This window comes from Uranotaenia lowii, chromosome 2 (assembly GCF_029784155.1).
Source record: "Uranotaenia lowii strain MFRU-FL chromosome 2, ASM2978415v1, whole genome shotgun sequence".
Classification (NCBI taxonomy): Eukaryota; Metazoa; Arthropoda; class Insecta; order Diptera; family Culicidae; genus Uranotaenia; species Uranotaenia lowii.
In genome coordinates, this window is record NC_073692.1 from 247,416,862 (window position 1) to 247,435,288 (window position 18,427).

The 18,427-nt window shown below is 37.0% G+C and overlaps 2 protein-coding genes across 3 annotated transcripts; one reads left to right on the forward strand and one right to left on the reverse strand.

Moving 5' to 3' along the window:
• Window positions 1-7,122: 7,122 nt before the first annotated feature.
• LOC129749164 (DNA-directed RNA polymerases I, II, and III subunit RPABC1) lies at window positions 7,123-7,987 on the forward strand. Of its 2 annotated transcripts, XM_055744078.1 has the most exons (3): window positions 7,123-7,399; window positions 7,475-7,682; window positions 7,750-7,882. In XM_055744078.1, exons 1-3 carry the CDS (start codon window positions 7,254-7,256, stop codon window positions 7,777-7,779), a joined length of 384 nt encoding a protein of 127 aa, XP_055600053.1. In that variant the 5' UTR covers window positions 7,123-7,253; the 3' UTR covers window positions 7,780-7,882. The 2 variants fall into 2 exon arrangements, with proteins under 2 accessions (XP_055600053.1, XP_055600052.1); XM_055744077.1 differs by having other exon boundaries at window positions 7,124-7,399; window positions 7,475-7,987.
• A 760-nt stretch (window positions 7,988-8,747) lies between these two features.
• On the reverse strand, window positions 8,748-9,946 carry LOC129749166 (60S ribosomal protein L12). Its single transcript, XM_055744079.1, has 3 exons — window positions 9,789-9,946; window positions 9,576-9,649; window positions 8,748-9,225 (listed from the first exon to the last, which is right to left on the reverse strand). The coding sequence occupies exons 1-3, from the start codon at window positions 9,823-9,825 to the stop codon at window positions 8,839-8,841; spliced, it is 498 nt and encodes a 165-aa protein (XP_055600054.1). The 5' UTR covers window positions 9,826-9,946; the 3' UTR covers window positions 8,748-8,838.
• Window positions 9,947-18,427: the final 8,481 nt, after the last annotated feature.

The window sequence follows — 18,427 nt, forward strand, 5'->3', positions numbered from 1 at the left end:
AAGTGATTTTTGTTTTGATTGATTCTAAAACTATCATACTTTAGTGTAATTAAACGTTTAGAGCCTAATTATTCCATTTTGTATCAATTTTCCATTCAATTTCTCTCTCGTCGCCACCTGAAAAGGTACCGACAATTGTCGCCTAAAATCGTCACCCGAATGCGACGATTCTCACCCACGGTGACTATCAGAATAGGGTAAGAACTCAAAAAGTTCATCCGAAGTGACGTTCCTCACCTAAACCGACTACTGGAATAGAGTGACTTGGGTGACTCGACTATCGTCACCTCATGCGCGGCGCAGAATAAGGGCCCGGGAAATGTCAAAACTTTCCACCGCTCTGTAATTGCAATGCAATGTACCGGAACAGCAGCATCCGGGTACAACAAATTTTAATCATCCTTTAATTCCCTGAAAATCAGCTACCCTCGAAAAAAAAGGATAAATTCGAGTTCGGCTGCCGAACTTAGTATTGAGCAGAGATGCCATTCTCTACCGAGAACGACGGAGAACGGAGAATAAATCACCCCCGTGCGATAGCTGCAAATCACCCGGGTGAGTTTTTTTGTTCCTCTCCCCACATTAATCGCATCCCGGTTTCGAAAGCCACACACACCTAATTTCAATAGCTCCGGCGTGCGACAATTTGTCACTGTAGAGCACACTCTAATTCTCCCTGACTCAGATTTGAAGGAAAACAATTCAAAATGCGCCAAAACTGGGAACTCAAATTTTGATTAGGACGGCAAAACTCAAAAATGAATTCTAGGGGTTTTCGCGAATTCTGAGTTGTTTTTAATCAGGCATTATTAAGGAGCGTCTTAACGGTCTGAGTCAAAACAACTCAGAATTTTTGAAATTTGACACGGTTTCGAAAGGGATTATATTTTTTTAGAGAACTTAATTTTCGGTTTCGAAAAATAAAATTAAACAAATGCGTGAAAATTTAATTTCAATTCCAAGGAATATGCGTGTTTGTTTTGTTGTCAAATTAGGAGTGAAATTCGCTTGTATAGCGACTAAAATTAATGAAGAGAAATAAGTCGGTGAACCGAAATCTGCATTTAGGTTGAGCCTGGGACCCACGGAATCGTCTGGCGTAAATTTTGGAACAAAAAGCCTTCAGCCAGGTAAACGAGTGTGGCCAGTATTTTCCAGTTGGACTGAAGTAGCAGAAAGCAATTCCGAAAGGTAACCACACAGAACCTGCCTTATTTATCATTGTTTGACAATGAAATCTTCGAGGGATTCGGTCCGAGTTTCCGACCGCCGCAGATTACGTGATGAGCCGAAACCGATGCTTGTTCGTTTTTCGTCCACGTACGACACGACACGGTACTTTTATTGCTTTTATCACGACTGTTGCTGTACCGTGTATCCTGCCTAACCTTCCGGTAGTATCGATCCTGGCTGTTCTTCAGGTGGTTACCAATAAGGTTGAACCGATAATTGCTTTCTCCTCGACCACACCAACCTGCCGCTACCATCGTCCCCATCATTGCCTCTATCGGAATAGTCATTCTATCTCAATTGAGAATTGCTGCGGATAGAAACAAGATTCCCCTAAGGCATCCTTACTGGAATTGACCTGTAGAGAAAATTAAGCTAGATTGAGTATGGCTAAAAAAACAAAACTCGTGAATTTTAAAATCTTACGATAAGGACACTGCAGTACGAAAAAAAATAGTTACCAATCAAATCCAAAAGTGATGATGTTCATCATTATGACCAGCCTTCTGACCAGGGCGAGATGTTCGTTTATATTTAACAGACGGCCACTGTCCGCATCGGATTTTCCTATGTTAGATAACGCTCGCCATAGTTCTGCTACTACATCAGGTAGATTGCCGGCGTCGAACATTTGATGTTACAGCCCTGTCATAAGTGTTCCGGCGAACCTCCAGTTGCAAAACTTGAAATTTTATCCGGCTACCGTAACGATTCCTATAGGAAAAAATTCCCAAGCAACCAAAAGTCGCGATTTTACTTAACTCCGAACTCCGAAGTTCACATTTGGCTGACAAAATGTATTACGGGAACTTCAGGTGACTCTTGTCGCGTAAAAGTTACTCAGGAACTTCCATAGCCCTTTGAAAGGTTAAACTATCGATAACGGAACTTCTAAGCGCTTTTAATGGAACTTCTTTCAAGAAGGTCGATAACGTTCGCGTAACATTCCGAAACGCACCATTAAGATACTTGAAGGTGTTTTAAAGAACCTATATGGGAAATCTAAGCGACATGTCAGAAATGTTTTTCAAGAAGGTCGATAACGTTCGCGTAACATTCTAAAGCGCATCATTAAGATACTTGAAGGTGTTTTAAAGAACCTATATGGAAATTCTAAGCGATATGTCAAAAATGTTTTTCAAGAAGGTCGATAACATTCGCGTAACATTCTAAAGCGCACCATTAAGATACTTGAAGGTGTTTTAAAGAACCTATATGGGAATTCTAAGCGACATGTCAAAAATGTCTGTCAATTTCTTGTCATGGTATTTGTTTTGTTTATATCTGTACTGATATTTACAAATGGAGTTCAAGATTTTTTCGAATTTTTCTTATAAATGCTAAATAAGATATTCGAATAAATTTTTGATGATGCAAATTTTTGTTATGATTCATATTGTGTACTGAAAGTCCTTTGAACGAAATAAGGTACCTTCTATTGACCAACCCACTCAATCATCTCAATTGACATTAAGTTTAAATACTAATCATTACAGTGGCAATTAGCTATTGCTGGATTGGTCGAGAGGCTGGTGAGATTCATTGCAACCTAGAGAGCAGCGGTTCAATTCTCTAGGCGTGTAAGCAGCTTTTGTAATCAAAACAATATAATTAAAATCAATGAGATAGACCATGATAGACCGGCAACCTAGCAATCTGACATGTGGTTGTCAGAGCAATCTGTCAATTGGATTTTTTTTCGGCGCGTAGAAGTTTCTTGACATTCTCTTAGAAGCTGAATAGCGTTCTCTACAGCCACCTAAACGAACTTGAAAGTAGCTTTAAGAACTTAAATTTTGGGCTGATTAGCATTCTCTTCAGACACAAACGAGAGCTGATTAAGCTTCTATGGAACCTTTTTAAGGGAATTCTGGTTGCTTGGGTTGATTAGTTAAATTTTCATTTAAAATCACATTATTATTATTTGAATTCTAAATATATTGTGCTTACCATTATTTTTTCGTCAACCACTCCGAGCGTCGCATCCAAACAATCATCTTGTGTTTTGAATCTCTCTGAGTTGTTTTTATCTATTTTGCTCGAAAAAGTGTGAGTCTTTGCTAAGTCCCAGGATTTAGAACTCGCTAGATGAAAACAACTCAGAATTTTGAAGGTTTTCCACTCAGTCGTTTTCATCTTCATACATGATGCGACTCTTGAATCGAAATAAATCAGTCTCTGAATAATTTAAAATTACCGTGCACCCCGGTGAAAACACAGAACCGACTGGTTCAAGCCACGAAAAAGCAAAGACAAAAACAAACACGATAGTGTGCATAATAATAGCATCAACAAACGATGAATGTTTCGGGCGAGTGGTTCAGCTTCGTATGTGTTGGTAAACGCAACAAGCCAAGCCAGCTGCCGTCGCTGTCGCTCTCCGTGGTGAAAACATTTTTCCACTGTAGTGTGTGTTCGCTCTGTCGTGTTGATTTACAGATTCTCTACAGAGGTTCGGATAAAAATCTCTGCGGTGCGTTTCAGAGAATCTCTACCGAGAATCGAAAACCGAGCACGACGGTGATTCTCGTTAGAGAAATTGCAAGCCTGGTATTGAGTATGCCTACCCGCATAAATAAGGATTATAACCAAACGATTTCTTAAATAGTCAACTGACGATTTGGTAAAGCGTAAAAAAACCTTTAGCAAACGATTATTCAAACTGTGAAATAAATTGGTTGAACCGTGAATTCCGAATTCACAGTATTTTTAATATCCCGCATAATCAATTACAATATATAGAGAATATTCTATATTGTCTCTAAACGTTATCGTTTATTGTAAAGTGAACAGTATATGTACAATAACACAGACCATATTAACAATCTGTATTATGATTATCTGTTAAAGTACCATATGGGGAAAGGGCTGTTAAGCATGTTTACCATTCAAAAAGAGCGATTTTTTCGAACAAATATTTCATGCTACATTATTGGATACGGTTAAAATATCATCCACTTTTGGCGAGCAAAACAATCTACCTGAATGTTCTAGCTACGTTGGAATACAAAATCATAGATTTCATCAACTTCAATGGATATAGTTTGCTTATAGTAGTTTGTAGTAAAAATAACGCTCAATCATACGTTCCGCATATTGTAAAATATTTTTAAAAAGAGCTTCCCTGTACCATAACCAATATAGTTCCAATTCTTTCCCACAAAAAATAAAATAAAATTAAAAAATTTAAATGTTGAGATTTTTATTTTTTATTTCTGATATTATACATGGATTATACAATCTTACCTATTTGTGCAGATCTGCATTGTTCAGCCTTTCAGTAGATTTTTTTTCCGCTCTCCGCTCAGCAGAGATCTTTGTTTCTGTAATTTCATTAGTTTTATTTAATCTCACTAGTTTTTATCGATAATATAATATAGTTTTACTTACTTTTCGCGTTCTGTGTGTTTTTCTCAGCGTGATTCTTTTTTTTCGGAGCCATTTTGAACACAGTTTTCAGTTCCGAACCTGGCGTGGGGTTGCCGACACAAATTTTAACGAAGTGAAGTGAAAATTAGCAGATGCTGAACCCAAGAGCGAAAAAATGCATAAGCTCACAACTACATCTTAAAATAACAATATTAGTTATTATCCGCAAGAGGTGAAATGATAACGACTTGTCTAACTCATACAATGTTGTCAATGTTGTTTTTTTTTAATTTAATGTCTAATGCTAAGAAAATATAAGGAAACTTTGTCGTACACTGTTAGAGTCCTGGATAAGGTCCAGAGACAATATTCAAAGGTTGCAAATTTTTATTCTCTTATTATACTATACTTACTAAATCATATATCATATTGTCACTGTCACTGATACGATCCTGTCATAATTTATTGAGGTAATAAAATTTTGAACATGTATAATAAAATGATACTTGGAAGAAATTTCATACTGGTACTGCTACCAATATATTAAGTTAATAGTTAGTACTATATCCCCAACTGTTTTTAATTATGCGGGATGTCGTTAGGTTATGTAATTGTTAAAAACTGTTAAAACGCTTATATGGAGGAACTGTTCTACAAACAGTCGAGATAACATCCAAAACCACTCATGCAAAGCGTGATTGTGTCGTCGAATTGTTTCTGTTACAGTTTTTCAAAAGGTTCCCCCGTAACCAAACATTGATAGTAATAGTCGTGAAACGATTTGATATGATGTTCTTCCAACGTTATGCAAACGATTATGAAAATCGTGCGCAAACGGAGCATCCACACAGACGTAAAATATGGAGATTTCGGATTTTATAATAATTCATGCTATTTTATATTATTTCCTTTTATTATTTACTTACTTTTAAGATTGTTTTGCCGAATAAATATGTACACCCAATCTGGTTCAGATACGTTCAAAGCACCTCTATCTAGGAAGATTTCGGAGCTGTTGGAGAAACTGTCGGATGGGAAACCAACTCGGTTTCAGCAAAGTCGAGTTCCGCTGGCAGTTTTGATAGTGCCCTACTCATCTGACTCCAGCAAATCTCAATGAAATACATGGTCACTGTTCCCAATTTTTGTTGCAGTTCCACTTTTAAAGATGAGTTCTTCTGGTTCGCCGAAGACGTGCATTCCTGGGGAAACGAAAATGCAATTAAGGTTTTATACATAATTATTTTCTGTGTTATTACTTACATGGTTTTTTAAAATCGTTGATTCCATTGGATCTTGGTAGTTTTCGCTAGCAACAGCTAGCAGTTCGATCGCCATTTCCACCAATTTTTTGTTTACTTTTTTCTCACTCAGCCGGTGTGGGGCAGTGGTGCCAATTTTATATTTGTTACGAATTTGTACTATGTTTATCCAAAAAATGTAGAAATCTGCATAAATTTAAAAAAAATAGACGATGACATAGTGAACGCGAAAAGTAGCAAACGCGAATGAAGAAGCGAACTGCAGAGAAATACGTTAAATATAATTTAACTTTTTTTCAATTGTTTGTAATTGAAATCAATTTGAGTTGGCATACAGAAGATTAATTTCTAACCTTAAGCCGATGACATAGTGATTGCGATGCGAATTTACGGACGCAGCCAATGCGAACTCGAGCGGCGGAACAAATCGACATCGTCTCCGCCGCGTTGAATATGTCAGGTTTGAGCGATTCACATATATTTTCATCAAATGTAGTTCGCATCATTGGATCGCATTCACCGGTTCGCATCGCACCGCTCTCACTATGTCGTCAGCCTAAGACCAATGACGTACCAATGCGATGCAATGCGAACCGGCGAATGCGATTCAATGCGGTGAACCACATTTGATGAAAATGTATGTGAATCGCTTAAACCTAACATACTTAACGCGGCGAAGCATATGTCAATTTGTTCCGCCGCACGAGTTCGCGTAGGCTGCGTCCGTAAATTTTCCGCTAATTCGCATCGCATCGCACTCACTATGTCATCGGCCTAAAGACTAATTTCTCCGACATAATAACAGAAATCTGCATATTATCTGCTAATAAAAATGATCATTAATGTATGCTGATTTTATTGAAATACATCTGGCATCTCTGGCACCCTCATTCCGGCTATTTTCGTATGAATGTGACAGAAGGCATGAACGCCACGGATAACGGTTTGAGATCATTTTTACGATTACAATAAAATTGAAGTAATAGTTCAAACCGTTCATCCACCTTTTCCGATATCATCACTTTTCCACATAAACGTTCATGTTTCGTTCTTATCGTTTAGGAAATAAAGTTCAACAAAATAACTACGTTTACAGAGATAGTCACTATTTCTGAAGCCGTTGATTTATTGTATGGACTGTTTGAGATATAGTTTTTTAGTATGCGGGTATCAGAACTTAGTTTTGCTATTGCCCAGTCAAACTCAAAGTTGAGGGAAGCCACCGAAGTGCTGTTTTGAGCCAAAACTACTTAATTTTGAGTTAAAAAAAAAGAGCGTGTAAGCTTTTGCGCGTGTCGGAGGTGTCGGAAAAGGGTTATGTTTACAACAATTTCCCGTGCGAAGTTTTCTAATCCGTAAATATCAAACAATTTACCTCAGAAATCTTAAGCAATGGATGATGATGCGGAAACATACAAACTTTGGAGGATTCGTAAAACAGTAATGCAATTAAGTCACGACAGAGGCTATCTAGTGACGCAAGATGAATTGGACCAAACACTCGAACAGTTTAAAGAGCAGTTCGGCGATAAACCTAGGCAAGTATTTTGTATTTTTTTTTCTTTAAATTCATTTTAATGTTTCATGAAAACTGATATATTTTTTATCCACAGTGAAAAGCGCCCAGCACGGTCGGATCTTATTGTATTAGTCGCTCATAACGATGACCCGACGGATCAGATGTTCGTCTTTTTCCCAGACGAACCGAAGATCGGAATTAAAACTATCAAAACATATTGCACCCGTATGCAGGAGGAAAATATACACCGGGCTATTGTGGTAGTTCAAGCCGGAATGACACCTTCGGCCAAGCAATCCCTGGTTGATATGGCACCGAAATACATCTTGGAACAATTCTTGGAGTCAGAACTGCTTATCAATATTACAGAACACGAACTGGTCCCGGAACATGTGGTAATGACGCCAGAGGAAAAACAAGAACTTTTGGCTCGATATAAGCTTAAAGAGAATATGTTGATGCGAATTCAAGCTGGTGATCCCGTATCCAGATATTTTGGACTAAAAAGAGGTCAGGTGGTTAAGATTATAAGACCTTCGGAAACAGCTGGACGATACATTTCATATAGATTGGTGTGTTAAAAACTAAGATTTAATAAACAATCAGAAAAAATGCCGTTTAATTTAAAACTCAAACAACCGAAATGTACTGGCTATGATGACCAGCTTGGCCAGATCTGCAGATTTTGAGAACTTCTACGAATCGATGCTCTACGTTCAACGATTATCGAAAAAATTATAGGGATTCTATGGATAAACGAAAATTCAAACGGACAACCAAAAGAAAAAGGTCATCAAATTTCATTCAACCAAAAACACTAAATTGATAGGCTACGTTTAAGTTATAAATTACAAATTTCTAGTTTCCGTCCAACGAACTTCTAGCCAACAAAACTAATTATTGTTCAATTTAATTTATTCATTGAAATTACGGAAGCCTTAAAGTTACATGTTACTGTTGAACAAGGTCAGGGAAGTACAATTAGTTAGAGGAGATAATGCAAATATCTCAACTCACTGAAAAGTTGTTTTAAGAAAGAAGGCACAAAGGTAAACGAAAAAAACAACCAAGACCAGTACAGTTGAACCCCGCTTTATTCGAGTATGTCGGGGGAAGGACCACCTCTAACACGAAATAAATATAATGCACACTTTCCTTTTCTTCCGGGTGCATGGATCGGTAAATATGGTAATCTTGTATGAATTCAATGACTCGGATAGGCGGGGTTCTACTATACCTAGTAATGATTGATTGAAATTATGAGAAAATTTATAGGGAAACTGAACCACGGCCAGCAATAAAAGATTTGTTGGGCTCTTTACCTTCATCTTCCAATAAACCGTTCACTGCATAAAAACAGAACTCCATTTTTATTCAAATTGTAATTATAGTTTTATTCAACCGTGTTCTCATTTCAAAACCTTGCGATGGTTCTTTTCTTGGAATTTGAGTACCAATTTACTCGGATGGACACTCAACAGCTCCGCTATTAATGTCGTCAATAACATCATGCGGGGCCCTCCCGTCGATCGTACATCCAACACTGTGGGCGGTTCCCAGCACCTCCTTGCAGGTTCCGGACAGTTCTCGGGCCATTGAGCGCGGTCGCATCACCCGGGCAATGCTGATCACTTCGTCAAAGGTGATGTTACCGTTGTGTTTGATATTTTTCACCTTTTTGCGGTCCCGTGGAGGTTCCTTGAGTGCTTTCACAATCAAGGAAGCCGCAGATGGAACAACAGAAATCGCAGCCTGTCGATTCTGGATCGTGAGGCACACGGTGATTTTCAGACCCTTCCAATCTCCGGTGGCTTTGGCAATGTCATCACCAACCTTTTTCGGGGACTGAAAAATACGATAGGAGGGGTTTTCTCATTAATTTTGGATAAACTATAATTTGTTCAGTCAAGTTAAAAATTGCTGAAACAAACAGTTTATAGCTTCTACACACTCAAACGCGTATTTATAATGTTAACTTATTTTATGAACTGAATTGATCTATGATATGCGTTTAAAATAAGTAGAATGGCCTTACATAGACATCTGATTTTATCAATTACAAATAACAAATTACAATTGATCATGTCTTGGTTAGATTAAATGAAACAGGTATGGATAAATTATCACTTCAAGATTTATGTTGCGGTTCTATACGAAAATAACAAGACAATAAAAAAAAACATCAATTTACTTACCAAACCAAGTGGACCAATTTTTGGGGCCAAGGATGAAGTGGCACCGACTTCACCACCGACACACCTCAGGTAAACTACAAAGAAATAAAACGATAGTTCAATGGAGTGACAATAACAAATGTCAACATTTTCTAACGTTTGGAATACGTGAAACACGAATTATGAAGAAAATGTACAGGAAAAACACTTCAAATAACCAATTTTTATACACACCGTGCTTGATTTCGTTGGGGTCGAATTTTGGTGGCATTTTGGCGGATTATTAAGGTAGTTTTTCAATAAAAACTAATTCAACTTAACAAAAGTGTGTGCACACAATTGTTGAAGATGCCGGAAAGAGAGAAAGAAAAGTTTCGAAACTGACAGCAGCCTATTTGAAAGATCGGTTTCCGGTGAGGGAAAGCAGTGCTGCCGTTTGACAACCAAAAAACTGAATTTCGAGGGGTATCTTGGAAGCATTGAAAAGAATAACTTAGTACGGGTATTTCACGAGCAGATGTCTCTCAAACATAATTTGCACGGAAATAATAAAAAGGTAAAATTTATCGGGATTAAAAGGTGCTCATGAAACCCAAAAAGGTAACTTTTGCCTCTTTGTGGTAGAGAAACTCATCTCACAACGAGGTAAAGTTTACCTGAGTCGAACAGACAAAAAGGTAGAATCCACCTAAAAAAGTTACACGGAAAATAAAAAAAAGGTAAAATTTACCTTTTTGCGAGGTGAATTTTTTCCACCCCTCTTTCGAGGTAAATTTTACCTTTTTTTCATTCACCTAGCAAAAAGGTAAATTTTACCTTTTTTCAATTCACCTAGCAAAAAGGTAGATTTTACCATTTTCTCATTCACCTAGCAAAATAGTAAATAATACCGTTTTCCCATTCACTGATTTAAAAGGTAAATGCTTGTTTGTTCGATTGGTTTCTTCAATAATAATCAATTTAAAAAAAAACACAATTCATGAAAAAATTGGTATTTATTTGAAATAATTAGGGACTGTTACCTAATATTTATTTTTGAAATATATCACCGTGTTCTTTAAAAATTGTTGAGGCAAGTCCTTTGTTCGCCAAGCTTGTCAGGTCCGGCTTGTCCGGAATAATATCTGAAGGCTGACGGGAATACAACACGAAGCTCTGTGGGCCGATCTGAAACAAAAGCAAAGTATTATGAAGAGAACCAGCACAACTAAATGAAATCTAAGAAAACACTTACCATTTTGTTCCGATTTTCACATATTGAGCTTGAGCTTGAGCTTAGATAAACCGTACATTTCAGTAGTTGCTACTCCGTGATTGACAAGAACCATCAAAATTGTACATAGATCCAAATAAATGGGGCTTGGGATTAGCTTACCATTTTCTGTGTACACGTTTCGAAGGTTCCTTATCTTATATGGTCAATAACGGCGCCGGCCACGTCCTTACGGTTCATCGGGGAAAGGGAAGGATTGTTAGTTCGACTTCCGTTGCTACTAGAGACCGAATACACCTCTAAATCTCCACGGTCGTCACAGGAAGGGTGGTTTGTTAGTGGGGAAGGTAAATATGTAAGATCTGGATTCCCTTTGGGAAGGGATGTGATCAAAGCAAAGTTAAATATTTAATGATTGTCGCGTCGCACACTGTCGAGTACATCGCGTTTTTATTTAGAGCAAAAACGTCCTAACGTGGCATTGTCATACAAGTACAATGCACTTGGCACCGGTGCAACTCACCGAATTTTATCACGCGTTTAAAACGAGAAGAGCAAGAACGAGAGAAAGGGAGAGGGAGAGAGAGAAAAAACTAACCGAATTTAACCTCATTAGAAATATTTAAAATTGGAATTATCATACACGTACAAAACACTTTTATCGCGCGCTGTAAACCAACATTTTGTTCCGATTTTCACATATTGTGCACGAAGCAGAACTTGTTCCTAAACGGCAAAACAGCTTAACCTCAATAAACGGATTCGTCAAATAGTTACTTTTTTTCGAGATGATTTGTACCGTTTTGTTTAGCTCAATCCAGGTCAACTTCACCTCGCTACGAGGTAAGTTTTACCTTATTTGGATTTACCTTTCTTTCTAGGTGGATTATACTTTTTGATTCAGCTCAATTCAGGTAAACCTCACCTCGCTACGAGGTGAAATTTACCTTTTTTGGATTCACATTTTTTCTCGGTGAATTGTACCTTTTTTCATTCTTCGTTTCAGGTATATTTTACCTCGCTGTGAGGTGAGTTTCACCTCGAATAGGTAGAAGTTACCTTTTTGGCTTTTGCGAGCATTCACCTTTGCTGTCTCGGTAAATTTTACCTTTTTATTATTTTCCGTGCACGGAAAATAAAAAAAAGGTAAAATTTACCTTTTTGCGAGGTGAATTTTTTCCACCCCTCTTTCGAGGTAAATTTTACCTTTTTTTCATTCACCTAGCAAAAAGGTAAATTATACCTTTTTTCAATTCACCTAGCAAAAAGGTATATTTTACCTTTTTCACATTCAGCTAGCAAAATAGTAAATAATACCGTTTTCCCATTTACTGATTTAAAAGGTAAATGCTGGTTGGTTTGATTGGTTTCTTCAATAAGAATTAAAAAAATACAAAATTCTATCAAAAATTATATTTATTGGAGATAAATAAGGACTGGTAATTTGGCATCGCGTTCTTCCGAGCCGCCATGGCCGCTGAATACTCCTGCGTTGTGTACATTCATGACCTCCGCTGTTCGGCTAATCCGGTCAGGTTCGGCTTTTCCGGCTGAAGGATGACGTGGAATACACATATAAGCTCTATGGGTCGATCTGAAACAAAAGCAATGTATTATGACGAGAACCAGCACAACAAAATGATATCTAAGAAAATACTTACCATTGAAATCCGATTTTCACATATTATGCACAAAGCAAAACTTGTTCCTGAATGACAAAACAGCTTAACCTCAATGAACGGGTTCGGCGAATAGTCACTTTTTTTCGAGAAGAATTGTACCGTTTTGTTTAGCTCAATCCAGGTCAACTTCACCTCGCTACGAGGTAAGTTTTACCTTATTTGGTTTTACCTTTTTTCTAGGTGAATTATACTTTTTTATTCAGCTCAATTCAGGTGAACTTAACCTAGCTACGAGGTAAGATTTACCTTTTTTGGATTCACCTTTTTCCTCGGTGAATTGTACCTTTTTTCCAACCTCGATTCAGGTAAATTTTACCTCGCTGTGAGGTGAGTTTCACCTCGAAGAGGTAGAAGCTACCTTTTTGGCTTTCACGATCGTTTACCTTGGCTATCTCGGTAAATTTTACCTTTTTATTATTTTCCGTGTTTGATAAACCCCTAACCCCCTCCACGACCAGGTGAACAGATTTGAAATTGTTTTTTTTTCTTAATCTAATTTTACAGTTAGAAAATACTACTTTTTGCCTTTTTGTTATTGAAATGGCGGATTTAAAAAAAAGAATAAGCATTTGCTATAAAATAATTTTAAAATTTCTCAATTATCATATTAATCACTTGCTTTCAATTATGTATGTATGTATGGTTCTCTCATCGTTTGTTTCAAAGAATTTTTTTTGAAAAATCTTTAATTCAAAATAATAATGCTTTGATATTGCGGAAATTGCACCTATTTAGACTCCTGTGCAAATAATTTCCGCACAGAAATATTTTCGCACTGACGCACACATAGACAACATGTGTCAGTATTTCAAATCAGCCGTTGCTCGCTTCTGATTTTCGAATCACATTTCCAAACGGCATAATCGTTATTGTTTTGGCGAAAATTATTATGAAATGCGAACCAAGGAGTTTAATAACGAAAATTTACCGATCAACAAATGAAAAGAAACGAACAGAAAACAGATTGCATTCTGTACATTCGGGTACAAGAATGTAGGTGGAACAAATAAATCATGCATTTAGGGCGTATTTCGAATTACTGAAAAATTAGCCAAAAAATTATGGATTCCCTGACAATTTTTACTGACACACCAGTCGCAATTGTTTTTAATTCAATTTTATCCGAAGATGTAAAGAATATCGATATGTGTCATTGTCTATGTATAGGTCTTTGAGCAGATTTTACTGCGCGCAAATTATTTGCACGGGGGTCTAAATAGGTGCAATCTGCGCAGTTTGTTAAAGATGGCAACGTATGCGTATGAAAGTTGATTTTTTGGTAGAAATAATTTGAAGTAACTGAATGTTGATCCTTTATTCATATAGTCCCTTTTCAACTTTTAGCACATGATATTTTATATAAACACGGAAAATAAAAAAAAGGTAAAATTTACCTTTTTGCGAGGTGAATTTTTTCCACCCCTCTTTCGAGGTAAATTTTACCTTTTTTTCATTCACCTAGCAAAAAGGTAAATTATACCTTTTTTCAATTCACCTAGCAAAACGGTATATTTTACCTTTTTCGCATTCACCTAGCAAAATAGTAAATAATACCGTTTTCCCATTTACTGATTTAAAAGGTAAATGCTGGTTGGTTTGATTGGTTTCTTCAATAAGAATTAAAAAAATACAAAATTCTATCAAAAACTATATTTATTGGAGATAAATAGGGACTGATAATTCGGCTTCGCATTCTTTCGAGCCGCCATGACCGCTGAATACTCCTGCGTTGCGTACATTCATGACCTCCTCTGTTCGGCTAATCCGGTCAGGTTCGGCTTTTCCGGCTGGAGGATGACGTGGAATACACCTATAAGCTCTATGGGTCGATCTGAAACAAAAGCAATGTATTATGACGAGAACCAGCACAACAAAATGATATCTAAGAAAACACTACCATTCTATTCCGATTTTCACATATTATGCACAAAGCAAAACTTATTCCTGAATGACAAAACAGCTTAACCTCAATAAACGGGTTCGGCGAATAGTCACTTTTTTTCGAGAAGAATTGTACCGTTTTGTTTAGCTCAATCCAGGTCAACTTCACCTCGCTACGAGGTAAGTTTTACCTTATTTAGTTTTACCTTTTTTTTTAGGTGAATTATACTTTTTTATTCAGCTCAATTCAGGTGAACTTCACCTCGCTACGAGGTAAGATTTACCTTTTTTGGATTCACCTTTTTCCTCGGTGAATTGTACCTTTTTTCCAACCTCGATTCAGGTAAATTTTACCGTGCTGTGAGGTGAGTTTCACCTCGAAGAGGTAGAAGTTACCTTTTTGGCTTTCACGATCGTTTACCTTGGCTATCTCGGTAAATTTTACCTTTTTATTATTTTCCGTGAAGAATAGTCCTATTTGCCGCTAGTAGTATTCGTGTCGCAATTCAAGGCGTTTCACTAACACTTTTTCATTTTGGGAACATTAACCTCAAAAACGACCGTGTTCGTCGGCTAGCTGCTCGATTTTTGCACTGGAATTTTTGGAGGTTAATTGTCCCGTTCTCGTCCGTACACGCCAGTGAGACGCCAGTTAATGTGCGTGAGAAATGTCAAAAACAACTCTATGTGATGGTGTTAGTGAGTGCGGAATTGTTACACGGAAAATAAAAAAAGGTAAAATTTACCGAGATAGCAAGGTGAAAGCTAAAAAGGTAACTTCTACCTCTTCGAGGTGAAACTCACCCCACAGCGAGGTAAAATTGACCTGAATCGGGGTTGGAAAAAAGGTACAATTCACCGAGAAAAAATGTGAATCCAAAATAGGTAAATCTTACCTCGTAGCGAGGTGAAGTTCACCTGAATTGAGCTCGATAAAAAAGTATAATTCACCTAGAAAAAAAGTTAAATCCAAATAAGGTAAAACTTACCTCGTAGCGAGGTGTAATTGACCTGGATTGAGCTAAACAAAACGGTACAATTCTTCTAAAAAAAAAGTAACTATTTGCCGAACCCGTTCATTGAGGTTAAGCTGTTTTGTCATTCTAGGAAAAAGTTTTGCTTTGTGCCTGATATTTGAAAATCGGAATAGAATGGTAAGTGTTCTTAAATATCATTTAGTTGTGCTGGTGCTCGTCATAATACTATTGATTTTGTTTCAGATCGGCCCATAGAGCTTTGAAGTGTGATTCCACGTCATCCTCCAGCCGGAAAAGCCGAACCTGACCGGATTAGTCGAACGGAGGAGGCCATGAATGTACGCAACGCAGGTGGATTCAGCGGCCATAGCGGCTCAGAAGAACGCGAAGCCGAATTACCAGTCCCTATTTATCTCCAATAAATATCATTTTTGAAAGAATTTTGTATTTTTTTATTTCTTATTGAAGAAAACAATCAAACCAACCAGCACCACCAACGGTATTATTTACTATTTTGCTAGGTGAATGCGAAAAAGGTAAAATTTACCTTTTTGCTAGGTAAATTGAAAAAAGGTAAAATTTACCTTTTTGCTAGGTGAATGGTAAAATTTACCTCAAAAGAGGGGTGGAAAAAAATCACCTCGCAAAAAGATTAATTTTACCTTTTTTTTTATTTTCCGTGTATGTATGTATGTATGTATGTATGTATGGTTCCCTCATCGTTTGTTTCAAAGAATTTTTTTTTTTGAAAAATCTGTAATTCAAAATAATAATGCTTTGATACAAAAACCACAAAAACAGTTTCTTATTTTGATTCATAGACATGATGAATCTAGATATGGTGATCTCACTTTAGTAAAAAGTAGACAAGGGTTGGATGCGGCGGTGGGGGCAAAACGCAGCCGAAATTTGACAGCTGGCTGTTGGCTTGGCTGCTGGCTGGCTGGGATGCCAGGTGCTCTGATTTTTGTAAAACATGGAGTTTTGCCAGATAAAGATTTTGCCATGATTTTTGCAAATATAATCCATAGAAGCGAAAACATTCTTCCGGCTGAGTTCCGGGCTGGTAAGCAAGGCTGGAAGACATTGAACCAATAGACGACGGTGTCTGTTTTGTCGGTAGCAGTGAGTAACATTAGTTATCCATTACTTATAACAGATTTATGCTTATTCAACACTATTTTCTTCCAAGAGCTGGCTGGTGCTGTTTCCAGTCTTCGAATCGAATGGTAACGTGGCGAGGTATGACATTCCATCGTCCGAGAAGCGGCTGGCCTTCTTGCAGGAACATATGATCTTCATCGAAATGAAACAGCTGCTTCAGGGGGACCCCCGTCTGTTGCAATCGCTGCTCCATAAAAATTAGAGGGAGTTTTGGCCCTTTTGAACGAGGGAACCGGTGGCAGTGTCGTCGTGCATGATGAAGCCTCGACTGCCGCTTCGATGGTGAACACCCTGAGTCCGACCTTGATGCTATTGATCGGACAAGTAACATCCGGTTTAGGATTATTGTCGTTTGGTGCACCCTTAAAAGATCTTTCCTATTATTACGGTTAATCACAGCTTTTAGGAGCATCCGAAAAGTGCTATGTGTATTGTAATTAAGGAAATAAACTAAAACCCAATTTGATTTCAAATCTTTTGATCTTTGGTCTACGACATGCACAGACATACATGGACTTTTTTCTTTGATTTTGTATCTCAAACACCTGGCATCCCTGGATCCCCTTTATCCTCTACACTTCAGCCAGCTATCAAATTATTTTTCTATATGGCTGGACGTGCGATTTGGCTTGTGAGACCACCATACTAGATTCATCATGCGGATAACTGCACTGCAAAACATTGCACGAAATCCAATATTCAATTATATAGATAGTAAAATAAAATTTATATTATATTTTTCCATTTCTGAGCGTAGGTTTGTCATCGTGTTTGTTTATTCGGCGAGTGTTGCACTGGTTTTGACCTGGTGGTGCCGTGCCAATGGGCGTTGCACACAGGGGTAAATGCACCTAATAAGCGATCAAAATTATTTGCGGACGAACGGTAAACGGTAGACATATGATGTCTTCGCAACATTTTTATATTTTTAGATGATCTATTCTTGAAAGAAAAAAATGGTTTTTTCACCTGTAAGGGAGATAAAAAAATTATTTCTTGAAAGAATTAGTTTAGAGACTTGATGTCTTCACAAAAGTTGTAGATCTTATTATTTTAAGCAACTTTGTTGAAGACACCATCAAGATCGCATGAAAAACATAAAAGTTACGAGCATTTTAAAAATAACGAGCATTTTAACAAGTAATTTTGAGTTTTTATTTAATATCTTTTTTAGTATACGAGATATTTCCTCTAAAGTATACGAGATTTTTCCTCTAAAAACAGGAAAAATTGGGATTTTTTTTTTCTTCGAATTTTAAGTATTTCTAGAGGAAAAAGCGCATCATTGATTGCTAGTTTGCAGAAAATCTATCCAAAACTAATGTTAAATTTATATATCAATGGAAAGCCAATAACTTGACCTACAAAACACACTCAAAAAATTATCCGAACTCGTCCGAACTCTTAAGTTATAACTTACTGAAAAAGGCATTATTTTGGATATTTTGTAGTATATCTCCTTTCATAGTTGAAATATGTAGTTGAAATGCTCCACAAAATTGTGTGTTTCAACAATTTGAACAACTTTTTCAAATATACCAAGCTTGTAAATCGTATACTAAAAAAGATATTAAATAAAAACTCAAAATTACTTGTTAAAATGCTGGTTATTTTTAAAATGCTCGTAACTTTTATGTTTTTCATGCGATCTTGATGGTGTCTTCAACAAAGTTGCTTAAAATAATAAGATCTACAACTTTTGTGAAGACATCAAGTCTCTAAACTTATTCTTTCAAGAAATAATTTTTAAAAACCATTTTTTTCTTTCAAGAATTTGATAGATCATCTAAAAATATAAAAATGTTGCGAAGACATCAAATGTCTACCGTCTACCGTTCGTTCGTTCGTACATTTACCCCTGTGTGCGTTGTTGCCCTGAAAATTTTGCCAGTGTAGCCCTCACACACTAGTGAGGTAGCTATACACTAAACGATGATTTTGTTTTTCTATTCCGCA